At 37.4% G+C, this 16272-nt stretch overlaps 1 protein-coding gene across 4 annotated transcripts in view; it reads right to left on the bottom strand.

Annotated features, from left to right (window-relative positions):
- Positions 1 to 1028: 1028 nt before the first annotated feature.
- The window catches only part of LOC134753697 (GATA-binding factor A-like), a 33872-nt gene continuing 18628 nt past the window's right edge, over positions 1029 to 16272 (bottom strand). For all 4 annotated transcript variants that reach the window (XM_063689629.1, XM_063689630.1, XM_063689631.1 and 1 more), the window contains exons 4-8: positions 14339 to 14472; positions 5695 to 5819; positions 4864 to 5168; positions 1285 to 4590; positions 1029 to 1241 (exon numbers count right to left, since the gene is read on the bottom strand). In XM_063689629.1, the coding sequence (XP_063545699.1) occupies positions 4498 to 4590; positions 4864 to 5168; positions 5695 to 5819; positions 14339 to 14472 (657 nt within the window). In that variant the 3' untranslated portion in view covers positions 1029 to 1241; positions 1285 to 4497. The remainder of the gene's footprint in view (positions 1242 to 1284; positions 4591 to 4863; positions 5169 to 5694; positions 5820 to 14338; positions 14473 to 16272) is intronic.

The following is a 16272-nucleotide window of genomic DNA, read 5'->3' as shown; positions in this document are numbered from 1 at the left end:
GCGCGACTTTTAGGGATAGACCAGGTTTTACAGTCATGCCAGACCAGACCGCTTAGCATGACTTGGATTGTAGCGCGCTCGCGCTACTCCACATGTCAAGCGCGACTTTTTAACAATAACGTTAGAGGTAACTAATTATGTACTTAGTTTTCTTTAATTTGAGTTTATTTATATGTGGTAATCGATATGGTGTCCTGTCCTACAACCTGCAATCAAAAATATAAATGACTAATAGAGTAGCACATATTGTTGTGTTCAGTAGTCTACTGAGTACGAAATAAGAACTTGTCACTTTCTAAGAGTGTGGGGGATAACTGTGACGTCACAAAATCGGCAGTACAAAGTTTTTAACTTTTTTCTTTTAAACATACTATGTGGGGTACCAAATGAAAGGGCATTGTGAGTAGATTACAAATATATAACATAGTCTAACGTTTTCACTACTTGGTCTAACAAATTATTTGAAAACGCTCAAAAATTTCACAATCCTGAGTTGATTTTGAACTGCTCTAAATTGAAAATGGCTGAATGGATTAGTCCAAAATGTATATACAATGACTGTGACAATGACGTACTCAGTAGACTCTACCGAACACAATGATACCACTTGTCGGTAGTATACTGTACTGTACAGTCACATCGAATGGTGTTTTAGGCCATCTGGCCGCTGTACTATATTTATAAGCGATGCTGGATTTAGACTAAATCGAACAAATGTTATGTTTATTCATTATTGTAATTTACGAGAGAATGTAATCGATAAATTACGTTTTGCGAGATAAAACTTCTGAACTTCTAAAATCTAATTTTAGTTTTGGACACTTAGAGACCTTATTAAATTATTTTATGTAACCTATATTTTTAATGATTCTGACAGGCAGAGACCTTTACATCTCTATGTCAATTTAAATTTGTAATTTAATTATTTGTAGGTTGGCATACTTATTACGAATTATGTTGTGATTATGTGGCGCTATGCCGTCTTTAATGTAACATACGAGCACAAATGTTGTATCTCACTGAATTAATTTACTTTATATATATTAATACAGCCCGGCAGCTTGAACATGTCATGCTCGCTTTAAAGTCTTTGCTTACGGTGGCGTCGTTGATCGGGTCGCCACTTTCCCGAATAAAGGTTGAGGGAGGCGATGGCTGAGATACGCGTCATACTCGTGAACGGGTGCTGTTTGTGGAGACCGGTCTGTTTAAGTTTATACGGTCTTCATGTTACGTTATAACTTATAAGTACCTATGTACACTTTACTTTTGAGTGGCATTAACGTGAGACACTTCATTCGGTTCTTGTCTGTGTTTGTCTGATTTAATATCTTGTCTTTTTATTAATTATATAACTATTCAAGTCTTGGAGACCCTTTACACCTCTAAGGATAATTTGATGATCGTTTTTTATTATTGTATATATTTTATCTCTGACACCTAGAGACTTTTACATCTCTAAACAATTTTAGTACTTGTCTGTTGTTTGTATATTTTTTATTAGTTTTTTTTTTGTGTAATTTGACATTTAGACTGGATACATCTCTGACAAAGTATCTAATATTTTATTGATTCCATCGATATGTGTAATTGTTTTTTGTAATTTTTGGTTAATTTTATTGCTTGTAAAAATTGACATGTAACAGTGCCCCTGTGGCCTATTTGCTGAATAAATGTTTGATGTTTGATCGCTTACTTATAATAGTTGGTTTAAAAAAAATTACTCTACCAATTAAGAAGGCTCCGTTTCTATACATGTTATTAGGAATTGGTTACCTTCTTAACTCAGTCAGATTATCATTCATTACACACAGGTGCTACTCGTATAATATAATTAAAAAGCAATAATATCTAGAATTATTAGCCTAAAAGCGGTTCAATAACTTCCATGTTACGAGCAAGTGTGTTGAAAAAAAAATCGTATTCTTACATTAACAGTAGGTTTTTATGTAGGTTACGACGTTTAAAGGAAACTAATATTAACACTCATCAGTCATGCTAGTGCCAGTGCAGGGTGCCAGTCATCAATAAGTAGTCATGAATTGGAACAAGTATAAATTTAAAAAAATTGGAAAAGTAAAAAGCACTAGTTCGCGAAAACCAACTTTCCGCACGCTAAACAGCTACGTAAAGTAGCACATTTTTAAGCAACTGTATTAAAAAATACTCTACGTACCAGAGCGCCGCTTTGTCACGCATAACAACCGCTTGTAACAATGGAAACCCAATTTAAACTTGTACCTTCTGTATTGCGAGAATAAAATAGACACAACAACAGATATTAATAAAGCGTTCTTGATTCAAAAAAAGTGTGTTAGAGCGGTATGCGGAGCTAGGCCGAGAGACTCTTGCCGACCTTTGTTTAGGAAACATGGACTGCTAACCTTATTTGACATGTACTTACATACTAGAATTAGGGTGCATAGTACGGAAACTTCCACATTATTTTAAACCGTCATCTACTAACAATAGACTAGGAGCCAGGGATGAATTTTAGCTACAGATGCCCCTATGTAACACCTCTTTATTTAAGAATAACTGCTATGTAATGAGTATTCTTGTATACAATAAGTTGCCATATGAAATCAGACAATTACCTGACAAATTATTTACCACCAGATTACACAAATGGCTAAAAGACAAATGCTTTTACTCATTAAACGATTTTCTGAATGATTCTGTTTACTAGACACTAGACTAGATATAATTATAATACTTAATGGATTATTAAATAATATACTTGAATGTATGTACTATTAAACTTTATGTGACTTGTTATAAAAAAAATATGTGACTTGCATGTTATATTAATCATTTTAATAAAATTGCTTTTTAATATTAATTTTGAAATTGTATTAAAAATTCTTATTTAGTTTTAAATTTGCATGCCATTTTTTGGCTAAACATGTGATACTAAATCAATTAATTTATAATATCTGTATGTAATTACCATGTTTAAGCAAATAAATATTTCATTTCATTTCATTTCAAAAGTTTTTGATGAAACAGTAATTTTTGGTAGAAACTCAAACATCAGACGATTCTGACAAGCTTGAAGTCAATGAAGTTGTTTTTCTTTTATCAAGAGTCCTGTGGCCACCTTTGCCTTTGGTCTCCACCATCTCCCAAACATTGCATTGTCATTCAAGTTACGTAGGTAAGTGTACCTAGAGTTGGACCAAGCTAACACTGTATGGCATTTGCAACGACAAAGTGTGGCATTGGCATGCTTATTGTCTAATTTATATGAGAATATGCCGTTTATAATGTCATGTTCATTCCCTGAATTTGTTCTGTTCAAGTGGGTCCAAGTTAGCTTACACGGGCTCTATCTACTAAATTACAGATCTGACCCACATTCTAACACGGCATGTTGAATATAAATTACAGATCTGACCCACATTCTAACACGGCATGTTCAATATAAATTACAGATCTGACCCACATTCTAACACGGCATGTTTAATATAAATTACAGATCTGACCCACATTCTAACACGGCATGTTCAATATAAATTACAGATCTGACCCACATTCTAACACGGCATGTTTAATATAAATTACAGATCTGGCCCACATTCTAACACGGCATGTTTAATATAAATTACAGATCTGACCCACATTCTAACACGGCATGTTCAATATAAATTACAGATCTGACCCACATTCTAACACGGCATGTTTAATATAAATTACAGATCTGACCCACATTCTAACACGGCATGTTCAATATAAATTACAGATCTGACCCACATTCTAACACGGCATGTTCAATATAAATTACAGATCTGACCCACATTCTAACACGGCATGTTCAATATAAAAATAAAAGTTATTGAGTTTTTGAATGAATCATATGTTTATTAGGCGTGGCGAGCAAGAAAGTACGCAGGTATGCATATAGAATTGAAAGTAAAATTAAAACGATTACCGATTAATATTTTCGTGACAAACTACCGAGGTACCTACCTATTCGTATACATATATTACAGTCCACTCACTTCTCTTACTACTCCGCCTGATGTGCTAAGCTACTGTGTTTATAGTAATAGACATTGATTGTCAATGTCTATTACTATAAATCAGAGATCAGGGGGGTATTATGACATTTATATATTCTAAAAACTTACAGTACTAACACTCGTATGTAGATACTCATAGATAGGATACGTTTATAAGACATTCATTACCGTGCCGCTATAATAACCTACATAGTTATTCTCTCTATCTGTTTTTCACAGAGATGCGTATGAACACTATGAACTGATGTTGTTTAAACTAAACAGTTCACTATTCTCTACATAAGTATATCTAACACAAAAAGTAATATGAGTACACTGTACATATTATGTAATAAGTACGACAGTCAATTGGAATTATTCGCAACCTTGTAAGGGCAGTGCAAAGAGTTTAATAACTTAAACGTACCTAAATGAGATAGTATGCAAGTGTAGCTATGATTTAGTGTCGTTGTCCAGTGGCCAGGCTCGGAGAGCGCTACGTGGAGGCCATGAGCTTGGCGTGCGCGGTCACGTTGCGCTGATGCAGAAACCCGCTGCTTTCCTCTTCTTCGCTGTTACCGAGGCCGTACTGTTGCCAACCAGATATTTAAATATTACATAGAGAAAACGCTTATTTTCTTAACAAATATCTATTACTTGAGTACCTATTTACATATGTTATATTATTCAAATTAGGGAAGAGAAAGCTGATTACACAACCACCAATTATGTGTACGATCCATTCCCTCAGGTTTAGGCTAAAGGGTACTAAACATAGACAACATAAACATGCATTCACTTGAAAAACATGACCCGCCTTTTAATGTTATTGGGCTGTAAAAATGAGACGATATTTATTTACCTGTAATGCGTGCAAGTAGTGCTGTTGCGAGTGGTAATGGCTGCCAGAGTGAGTCGCATATCCGTCGTAGCTGTTGGGGGCGTTTGGCTCACTCTTAATGTTGAAGATCGAAGGGTTGGAGAGGAAGCCAGGAGCCGCGGGTAGGCCCAGGGGGTACTGCGTGTGCCCGTGCCCTTGGCTGTGGGAGTGCGCGTGAGGGGACGTCTCCGACGAGTGTGCCTCTGCGCGGGCCTTTGAGAGGGACCCATGACTAGCCATGGATGCCGTTAAAGGCAATGGCACTTCTGAAACGCTTGGCTTGCTTTCTGGAAATTACAAACAAAGTTTGCATATAAATCCATATAAAAAAATAATTTAATAAAATAAATTTAATAAAATGAACGCCTGACTCGACATATATTAAATATGACATTAAAACTGGTTACACGAAAATTGCTCAACATATTAAGCTACATAACGAGAAGCTTCAACTAGTGCGCGCGCGCAGACTCGTTATGGAGCGAAACATGGCGAGCCATTTTCGATTTATAAAACGTGAGCGATTTTAAGTCGTCGTTTACCTACTTTAAAAAAGGATAAAGTAATTTTACAGTACATATGGTGCTACTTTCTCGCACTAGTGCGTAAAATAGCACTTTTCGTGCATATGTCGAAAGTTTAAAGGGCCATATGTACTGTAAAACGTACGATACACGTGCGAATAGGTAATTCGCAACTCGTGTCGATTTAAAACACTCCCTGCGATCGTGTTTTAATTTATCGCCACTCGTTTCGAATTTCCTCTTTTCCGCACTTGTATCGTAAATAACTATTGTAGTTAATCTTATTTACCATCAACACCGGGTGAACATTGTCCTTCTTTCTTGGAACTTTCTTGTGCGGATTTAGCTCCATTAGAAGACTTTTTCGGTTTCCTTTTCCTTGTTTGAATCCCGTCCTTCCTCATTGCTAATGGCCTGTAATAGGTTTTCGAAAATATTTAGGAGATAAATATTTAGATGTAGTGTAGGTACCTACCCTAATGTAGACGATATGTGATGTACGTATATTATGTAGGTGGTCATTTCCATTTCTCAGTAGTTTCATAGGTCCACTTTACAAAAATGTGAGCGTATTTTGTACTAAAGTTAAGTAGTCAGCTAAGCAGATGGGAATCGTGTTTCTCTGCATCTGATTACCTACGTACCTACCTATTGCGAAGTGTTGGGGTATAGGCGCACAATATTTAAGTTTTAGGCCTCCGGTATTGTTTCATTATTACGGTTCATACATAGTTACCACATTTTGCTTTTGATTGAAAGAACAAGAATAAGATTTTTTTTCCAATTCACTCATGTTGCTATCATTAACTGAAAAAGTTGATTGTTACAAGAGATAAAACGTAGGGGAGACCGAGGTAGATTAACAAACGATAAGTTGACAGTATCCATATCTCGCAAACTATAGACGCTAGAAGTATGACTCCCAAGAAAATAAATGCTTTATTTTCCATTCTAATTAACTTCATCATACATGGTTTAGGCCTCAGATGAGCAGTTGATGTTTTACTGCGGTTAGAGATAAAATATTGCTAAAAGTAAGTTTCTCGTCATTCTTTCAAGGTCATTTCTTTATCGGTTTTGTAATTTGTTCGATATACTTTTAAGTAAAGTCCATGTTTTGTAAAATAAAAATGCAAAGAAGTGTAACCATCTGAAAAATACAAGGGTGAGGTATGTTGATACACCTTGTTACAACTTACCTTGTCAATTATTTGTTTGAGTTTGGCAGAGGCTATTCATACCACTGTTGAAATCATATTTTTCAATTTTATTTTAGCATTTTGGTTGCCAATTGAAAGCTTATTGAAAAATACGTGTATTTCATTTCATAATGCTTCAGTCACTGACAACTAATAGATAAAAATAGTGATTAATGTAGCATATTTTTCTTTTTATAATTATAACCAGCTAAAGACGAAATTGAAAACTCAAATTCTAAATCTAGCTGCGGTTACCGGTGAAAATAATTTACAGATACTTTGCTATTTATTGTTTAAATTCATAAATTATAGATTTGTCATCTTACCTCCAGTAACTGTTTCAAGTTACCTTGGCTAAGGAGAGTAGAAACAGATCGGATCGATGGAGAAAACAATTGTTTTGAAATAGTTCCAAGTACTATATTTTTTTATTTCGGGTGGTAAATGGTTGTGATATTTGCTATCAGATGATACAGACTTCGTAAATGTAGCTTCTACGAGTAATACAACTGAGTTATGACCAAAAAGGAAAAAAACTGTTTCAAGTCTCCTTGGTCTCCCCTACGTTTTCTGACGAAATATTGATAGGCCAATGGCACGGGTCAGAAATGGGTGCTTTCACACGTGTAAAACTGCAAAACCACTTTTCTGTGAGAGTTCTACATTTCGATACGAGGAAAGAAAAATAATGTATACCTACCTAATCTTGTACTTTTTCTTAATGTAACTTTCGCTGAACAATTGAGGTAAAGGAACGTTATTTATGGAATCGAGAGTTAAATATCAGAATAGAAGTTATACAACTTATACAACTAATTCACTATAAACCGAATTGCTTATCGAATGTTAAAAAATATAAACTTGAAAGGTTAAACTCCCTAGGGTCGAAACGTATCACTTTCAACCCGCTTCAAAGTTACACAATGAGTAGGTATGAAAAATGAAAACATAATTATAAATTATTGGAATTATTCGTTATAGATTCCTTTTTTTTTCATCTTTATTTTTGACAATGTTTCAAGGCTTTCAAGGATCATGATCAAATACTCACAAAGTCCACCCAACAAAGAATTACTTATAAACTGTTGCTGGCTTGGTTGGTTGGTATCATCTACTAATCTACTTATAAATTACTTATAAAAAGTTGCTGGCTTGGTTGGTTGGTATCATCTACTAATCTACTTATAAATTACTTATAAAAAGTTGCTGGCTTGGTTGGTTGGTATCATCTACTAATCTACTTATAAATTACTTATAAACAGTTGCTGGCTAGGTTGGTTGGTATCATCTACTAATTTACTTATAAATTACTTATAAACAGTTTCTGGCTTGGTTGGTTGGTATTATCTACTAATCTACTTATAAATTACTTATAAACAGTTTCTGGCTTGGTTGGTTGGTATCAAAATTCATCCCCTAAGGTGGTGAAAAAGGGGTTGAAAGTTTGTATGGAGATCATAAATTTTTTTGAGTGCGGGACTTGAAACTTTGTATAAAGGCATATTATTAAAATACAAGAAAAGTGGTTTCAGCGTTTTTAAAAATTCATCCCTTAAATGGGTTAAAAAAGGGTAGAAAGTTTGAATCCATTACAAATACTTTGAAACTTCCTAGAAAGATATAATAGCCGATTACAAAAAAAAGTAATATTGACGTTTTTGGAAATTAAACCCCTAAGGGGGTTAAAAAGGGGATACAAGTTTGTCTTGGGGTTCAAATTTTATAATATAAATTAGTTATAATTAAAAAAAATATCTCATTTCAGCGTTTTTAAAAATTCATCCCCCAAGGTGGTGAAAAGGGGGTTGAAAGTTTGTATGGATATCAAATATTTTTGTGAGTGTGGGACTTGAATCTTTGTAAAAAAGGCATATTATTAGAATACAAGAAAAGTAATTTTAGCGTTTTTAAAAATTCATTCCTTAAAAGGGTTAAAAAGGGGTTGAAAGTTTGTATAGGGTCCAAATTATATTTTAAGCTCGAGTTTGAAACTTTGTAAAAAGGCATTTCATTAAAAGAGAAGAAAGTTAATTTCAGCGTTTTTGAAAATTCATCCCTTAAGGTGGTGAAAAGGGGTAGAAAGTGTATGGAGGTCAAACATTTTTTAAATGCGCGACTTGAATCTGTGCATAAAGACATGTTATTAGAATACAAGACAAGTGATTTCAGCATTTTTTGAAATTTATCCCCTAAAGTGGTTAAAAAGGGGTTGAAAGTTTGGCGTGGTCCTTATTTTATTTCAAGCTAGGTACTTGGAACTTCATAGAAAGATATTTAATTAAAAGAGATTAAAACTTATTTCAGCATTAATGAAAATTCATCCCCCAAGGTAATAAAAATGGGGTTTAAATTTTGTATGGAGATCAAATATTTTTTTGAGTGCGGGACTTGAATCTTTGTATAAAGGCATATTATTAGAATACAAGAAAAGTAATTTAAGCGTTTTTAAATATTCATCCCTTAACAGGGCTAAAAGGGGTTGAAAGTTTGAATCTATTACAAATGCTTTGAAACTTCTTAGAAAGGCATTGTATAGGATTCCAAAAAAGTTATTTCAACGTTCTTAAAAATTCAACCCCTTAAAGGGGTTAAAAAGGGGATGTAAGTTTATATGTGATACAAATTTTCTTTTAAACTAGGAACTTGAAACTTGGTAAAAAGGGCATTATATTAAAATAGACGAAAACTGATTACTTACACCGTTTTTGAAAAGTTTGTAATAATAGTTTATGAAGCGAATATTTTTTTTTTAATAATCGACTTGTAAATCTTCTAAGAGGGTCGAGAGGGATTATATCGGGAACAATTTTTTTCAGTTAGTGTCTTGAAACTTCGTAGTTTGTGAAAGACAAATTGCATGCGTTGTATAATTATTAACAAATGATTAACCGTCCCTACTGATATCTTTTGCTGCATAATGTTCTATATTATGCTCATGTAGAATATATAACCACCAACATACAAATCCACGATTTACAATTTTTTAAAACATTTTTTAATTTTCTTTTTACTTCGGAAAGGTGTCAATGCTGATACCATAAATTAATTCAGCACCCCCGATTCATACGAAAACGTTACCAAACCTGGCCTATCAGCTTCTCTGTAGATAATCAAGATAAAAATGAGAGCCCTAAATAAACCTTCAAGAGCGGATATCTCAAAAATTATACAAGATATCGAAAATCTTGACTTAATAAACCTTATAACAAATTAAATCACTTTTCATTTTGTATAAGTGGCCATGTCGTTCAGACGCATAGTTTCCGAGATATAAACGAAAAACCGAAAAATGGAACCTTCAAACCCCACTCTCCCCCCCAGCACCAGGGTTACGGCCGGGGACTTGATATGTTCACCTCCTAACTAGTCCAAACAAAGCTACGAAGTCAAAAATTGTGTTCCTAGCATTTCCCTCTATACCTTCTTATTGCTTGGCCTAAGTAGAAAAAGGCGCCAAATTTTCTACGGGAGGTCAACCCTTCGTCCCTACGTTTTTTTAAATTTGCCGCCTTTTCTACTGACAAAGTGGCTGTGTCATTCCACCTTATTGTTAAATGTCACCATAGGACGAGGACAGTACAAGTCACAGAACTCACAGAATATTAATCAAGTGGACGAGTTGCCCAAGTGTGCATGAGGAGGTGCGACGCTGAGAACTATAAGGGAAGAGCTTAAAGCTGTCTTTACTGACGGCGACCCTTCGTGGCTCTTAGATGCCGTCATGCCCAAGACGAACAAGCTTACACAATTAATGAATGAGGTTCTAAACACCCAGGCCGCGCTATTAACTAGACTAAATGAGTTCACCACCCTGCCGGCATCTGTAACACCGTCTACCACATGTAAGAAAACGCAGCCGGCAAATATATCTGCACAATCACCACCCAAACCTCAAACTTCTAAATTGAACTTGCCTATTTCTACCACTGGCACCTCCGTTGGTAGAGTAAACTCCCCTAACAATTTGACTGCGCCTGGCCCTAAACAACAACTCATTCCAGACAGTGCTCCCCCAGTTCATTCAGAACCTGCAGCCAAGAGTGCCAAGACACAGGAGAGCAGGAAAGTAACCCTTGTTAACGGTGATGCAAGTGAAAATGATAGTTTTGGCAATACCTTCGCTATAGCAGATAACGACTCAGTTTGGAAAAATGTGCAGTACAAGAGAGGGCGGATGTCTAACACACCCTCCGATGGAGTTCAAGGTGGTAATGGTACCGAAGGCATGTCCGGGGGTGACAGCCACTCTGGCAGCGGCGACCGAGGGCACAGACGTGGTAGCAGTGTTAACGGACGCATATTGGGCCGAGCGGGCGCCGAAGGTGGCGTATGCCGCGGCACGGCTCCGCCCGGCACAACTCCCTTATCTGCTAAGCGTCTGCAGCAACTGCATCTGTGCTACGTCCAGGAGGGTACTACAGTGGAGCATGTGCGGACTCATTTGAACACTATGTGTGAAAGTGATGTGTGTACGGTTGATGCCCTTAAACCCCGTGGGAACTATTCATCGTTTAAACTTGGGGGGCCCACAAAGTTCTCTGAGCTGGTGCTGTCAGCTAATAACTGGGCCGAAGGTATATGCGTCTAATATTGGTGACAGAACTTTCGTTCGGGCCGGGGGAAAAGCCGCGTCAGCGGCCCGCCCCCGGCATAAGAAACTTTTGTTTTATTATCAAAATGTTCGGGGATTGCGATCGAAAACAGATATGTTTTTTAAGAATGTTAGCCAGTGTAATTGTGACGTTATTGCCTTAACGGAAACATTCTTGACAAGCTCTGTTAGCGACGGCGAGCTTTTCCCCAGTTGGTGGCGCGTCGCGCGCCGAGACCGCGCGGGCGACGCCGGCTGGGGCGGAGTGCTGCTGGCTGTGCGGGAGCCATATTCCATGCGTGTCCTCCATGACATCGATGGGCTTACGCTTGATATGGAATTGTTATTTGCTATTGTTACTTTTAATAATATTACATTTTTATGTTGTATTTTTATATTTGCCGCCAAGCTATAATGCGGAACAATATTTGAATGTTTTGACATGTATTGAAAATGTAGTATGTACGTACCCCGATCTGTGTTTTATAATGTTCGGTGATTTTAATCTTAATTCGTGTGCTACTAGTGTCAAAATATTGTAAATGAACATGGAGGCATGTTGGATCTCGTGCTGTGTGATCTGGATGGAGAAAGAGTCACGGTATACGCGGGAGCAGTTAAAATGTTAGTTCCTATGGATGCATACCACCCGCCACTTATGGTTTCAGCCACACTGCCGTGCGGCGTGCGTTCGCCGCTGCAGGCGGTGGCACCGTCTCCACGCGCGGGTTCCTGTCCAGACTGGGACTGGCATAAGGCTGACTTTGAATCACTGTATTTGGCCGTTTCTGCTATTGATTGGACCGATCTCTTAGTCTCCAATAATGTCGATAGTGCTGCTGAAATGTTCTATGCCAAACTTTACTCCTGCATCAATCGTTTTGTTCCCCTAAAAAATCGCTCTAGACACCATTCCAAATATGTTTATCCAAAATGGTACACTGGAGAGATTTTCCATTTGAAGCGTTACAGGAGTGAGGGCAAAGATTTTAATAGACATTTGTTTAAATATTATAGAGCGCATGTGAAATATTTAATTGATAAAACTTATAAGCAACACATCATCAATCTCCAAAATAGTATTCTGAATTGTCCGGCAAAATTTTGGGATTACGTTAAGGACAAAAAAAGGGAACGACATCACGGTGATGACTCTTTTCGTTTTGATGGTGAGATAGTGAGAGGGCAGGCTGCTGCGGATGCATTCGCTAGGTACTTCAGCTCAGTGTTCCAACAGGACAAGCCATGCCTAGACGCTGCAGCGGCGGCGCGTGTAGCTTACTCCTCGGGCGACTCAAGGTCGACCTTAATTCCCTTTGTTTGTGAGACTGACTTCATGATGGCTATTAAGGGCCAGATGGTATCCCTGTATTCTTGGCTAAAGATTGTGACTCTGCCTTAAAGACTTCTTTGTTGCACTTGTACAACCTTTCGGTAAATCAGTCCATATATCCAAATTGTTGGAAAACCACCAGAGTTACGCCAGTTCCTAAGGGAAGACGGACACTGACGTTACCTCTTTTAGACTTATAGCAGTTCTACCAGTGTTTGGAAAAGTCTTCGAAATCATACTTAACCGCCACATAAGTCGTCAGGTGGCTGAGCGTCTGCACCCAAGCCAGCACGGCTTCCGTAAGTCCCGGTCTACAACAACTAATCTCGTAGCTCTCACTGACTATGTCTGCAAAGAGATGGATGAGGGACGCCAGGTCGATGCTGCGTACTTCGACTTCAGGAAGGCCTTCGACCTGGTCGACAACGACATTCTGTTGGGGAAACTAGCACTAGCTGGTTTTACGCCAAAACTTTTAAAATTATTCGCTAGTTACATGTCCAATCGACAACAGTATGTCAGGGTGGGCGGTTTTGAATCAGACGATTACTACACCCGGTCTGGAGTAAGTCAGGGCAGTACTCTGGGACCTACGCTGTTTCTCCTTATGATAAATGATTTGCCTGACGTGACTCGCACTGCTAAATGCCTTCTTTTTTCTGATGACCTGAAGCTGTTCCGAGGTATCAGTAGTATAGCTGACAGTGCGACATTACAGGCTGATATCAATGCTGCAACCGAGTGGAGTGTGTTAAATCGGTTACCTTTTAATGTGAGTAAGTGTAAGGTGATAACTTTCTCACGCAAACGTTCGCCACTCCTAACTCAATACAGTTTAGCTGATGTCACCCTGGAGCGAGTTAGCGAAATCCGCGACCTAGTCTTAATTCTTGTGGATAAATTTGACTTTCACACACATGTCATTAAAATTAGTAACCAAGCTAGTAAAATTTTAGGATTTGTTATGCGGATATGTAAACAATTTCATGTTGGAGTGGCTAAAGTTCTATATAATGCATATGTGCGCAGCAAATTAGAGTATGGTGCTGTTGTCTGGGACCCTTACGAGGACAAGTACTCTCTAATGTTGGAGAGAATACAGCGCAAATTTGCTCGCTGGTTATATAAAAAAGCCTATGGGTACTATCCGTACCTGTATCCCTCCATCTTTGTCTCGGGGATGGTCGGTCTGGATACACTCGAACTGAGGAGGAAGTTGTTACTCTTGGTTCACTATCTCTCGGTCGTTCATCATCGTGTCGACAGTCCAGAGGTGTTGGAGAGGTTGAGATTGGTAGTTCCTAAGAGGATAGCCCAGGACGTGGACGGGGCGGTAGCGCCGCGCCGCTGGCCATGCCTGTTGCAGCGGTCTTCCGCTCGCACATGCTACGCGAGGCACGCTCAAACCTCGCGCACTCTAATGACTGCATTCAATGTTCGCTCAGTACACAGATGCCGACATGTTCGCTAATAGTTTAGCATACTTATGCAATACTGCTAGACATTTTCTAAATTCTAAATATTGTAATTAAATTAATTGTAATGAATTGTACATTTTATCTTTCTTGACATTTTATAAACTTATTGTAATTATTTGACTGAATTTGTATCTTTCTTGACATTTTATCTGTTTGCATGTTTCTTTTTTGTAATTTTCCTGACATTTATATATCTGTTGTTCTAGGGTGTAAGTGAATTGGTGTAGTACTGTAAGCTTGCACTGTATTAAATAAACAATTATTGCAATGGATTAAGGTATAAAATGTATACATATAAAACTGTATCAAAAAAATAAAGTATTTGTACATACCGATTAATACCATGCAGCTTGTAGTAGAGTCCGCAGGCGTTGCAGACTGGCTCGCCCTCGTTGTTCCGCCGCCACAGGGTGGTGTTGCGCGACCCGCAGTTGGTGCAGCACTGCCCGTGGCGCCGCGCAGCCGACTGCAACGCACAACGCAACCCGTTACACACTACACTACACCTACCTTCTTACGCCACATTAACCCCCTTATTTCCGGACTAACAGTTCCTTCAATACTCGGTATCCCTCGTCTTTGTCTAGCCTAGCACATTTTATGTTTAACCGAGTGACGTATGACATTGAGTCAATGCTCGTTCGCGAGCGTTGTACTAATCTTTGCTGCTGCTACGGTCTACGACGTAGCGCTTCGCACAATATTCACTGCCATCGACCCGCTAGGCGGGTTCTTTGTTTGTAGGTTATTTATATACTCAGATAAACGAAATTCTATATATATTTTGAATTGCTACGTTAGTCATAAAATTAATCTCTCTTTTTTGGCGAAGCCTATTAATTTGCCGCACAATGGGGTAACTTTGCACCCCTAAGTAAACTATAGGTAGGAGCAAAAATACCCCAAACAATGGGTATCTTGTGCTCCTTTTATATTAAACAACATTTCATAAAGTTGATTTACCGATAAAATATGTTACATAAGATGTTATTCTTAATATTCAATTCGTAAGAATATTTAATACTGAACAGTCTAAAAAAATATTCAAAATTTCCTTAAAGTGGAGCAAATATTGGAGCAAAGTAGGACCATTTTACGGTACTAGGATCATAAATATTTTGTTTTTATTCTAATAATAGCGTTGTCTGACATATGTAGGTACTACATGCATGACATCACGGCGGCAACAAGGTAATATTTTTAATCTATTCATTATTTAATGAGGACTACCGTTTTTGTGCTCACCAGTTGGCGCCACTGTAGATGTAGGTCCAGAAAAACAGATCTCAAAATTCTTCTATGCTTATTTTTATAAAATCAATACACAAAGGTATTTTAACGTCTAAATGTGTCATTTTTTCAATCTGTTTAATTTTGCATATATTTTAGTTGTTTTTTTTTAAACCATAACATTTATTGTTTACCATGTCTATATTTATTGTTTACCATGATTAATCAAAGATGGACAAACATTTACCACAATTATGAATAAGGAGTGAAAATTCCCGATAAAAAAGCTTGAAATCCCCCAAACTTCTATGCAATTTACATTTTGAAAGACCTCCATCTACACTAGCGTCCCTAGCAGCGAAATTAAACGCGGTAGCCTTCATTTATTATAATTCATTATTTGTAACCTAATGCAGTGCAGATCAGGTTTGAAAATAATGATATGCCTGCAAATAAGTGTACCGATTCGATATATGAGTTTTGTCAGATAAAACCGTGAATATAGGTACTCGTATGCCGCGGTCTCGGTTTACCCGAATTAACCCACAATGATCATTTCTAATTAGCTATGCAGTGGTGAGGTTAGTAGGTAACTACATACCCAGCACATTATCAGGAAGCGAAACTTGATCATTTACATTCATGCAATATTAGATGCATTAAGATTGATATGACGGAACTGGGCCTTATTGTGATTACTTGCTACTATTTGTACTCGTAATTACATACGATACAATATCTTTATAACATGTGGCATGCCCCTTCGGGCAAACTTCGATTTTATATGGCAAAATGACCAACCTATACTTAATAATGATTTTGAACTTCATTACAAAGTGACAGGGTTTTATTTTCCGTAATTTCTGATACGCTTATGCCCGTTAAAGGGATACACCCTGCTTTGTCAAAGCTCCGTTAATTTCAAGGGTGCATTTCTACTTTCTCAAAGACATAGGTATTCCAATTAGGTAACTCCATTTTTGAGATAATCAATAATTTATTGTTATCTGATAAGGCCCCTACGAGCGTATACACA

The sequence above is a fragment of the Cydia strobilella genome, chromosome Z, assembly GCF_947568885.1.
Source record: "Cydia strobilella chromosome Z, ilCydStro3.1, whole genome shotgun sequence".
NCBI lineage: Eukaryota > Metazoa > Arthropoda > Insecta > Lepidoptera > Tortricidae > Cydia > Cydia strobilella.
Note: the sequence above shows the minus strand (reverse complement) of the source record. Positions and strands in the feature narration are given on the sequence as shown.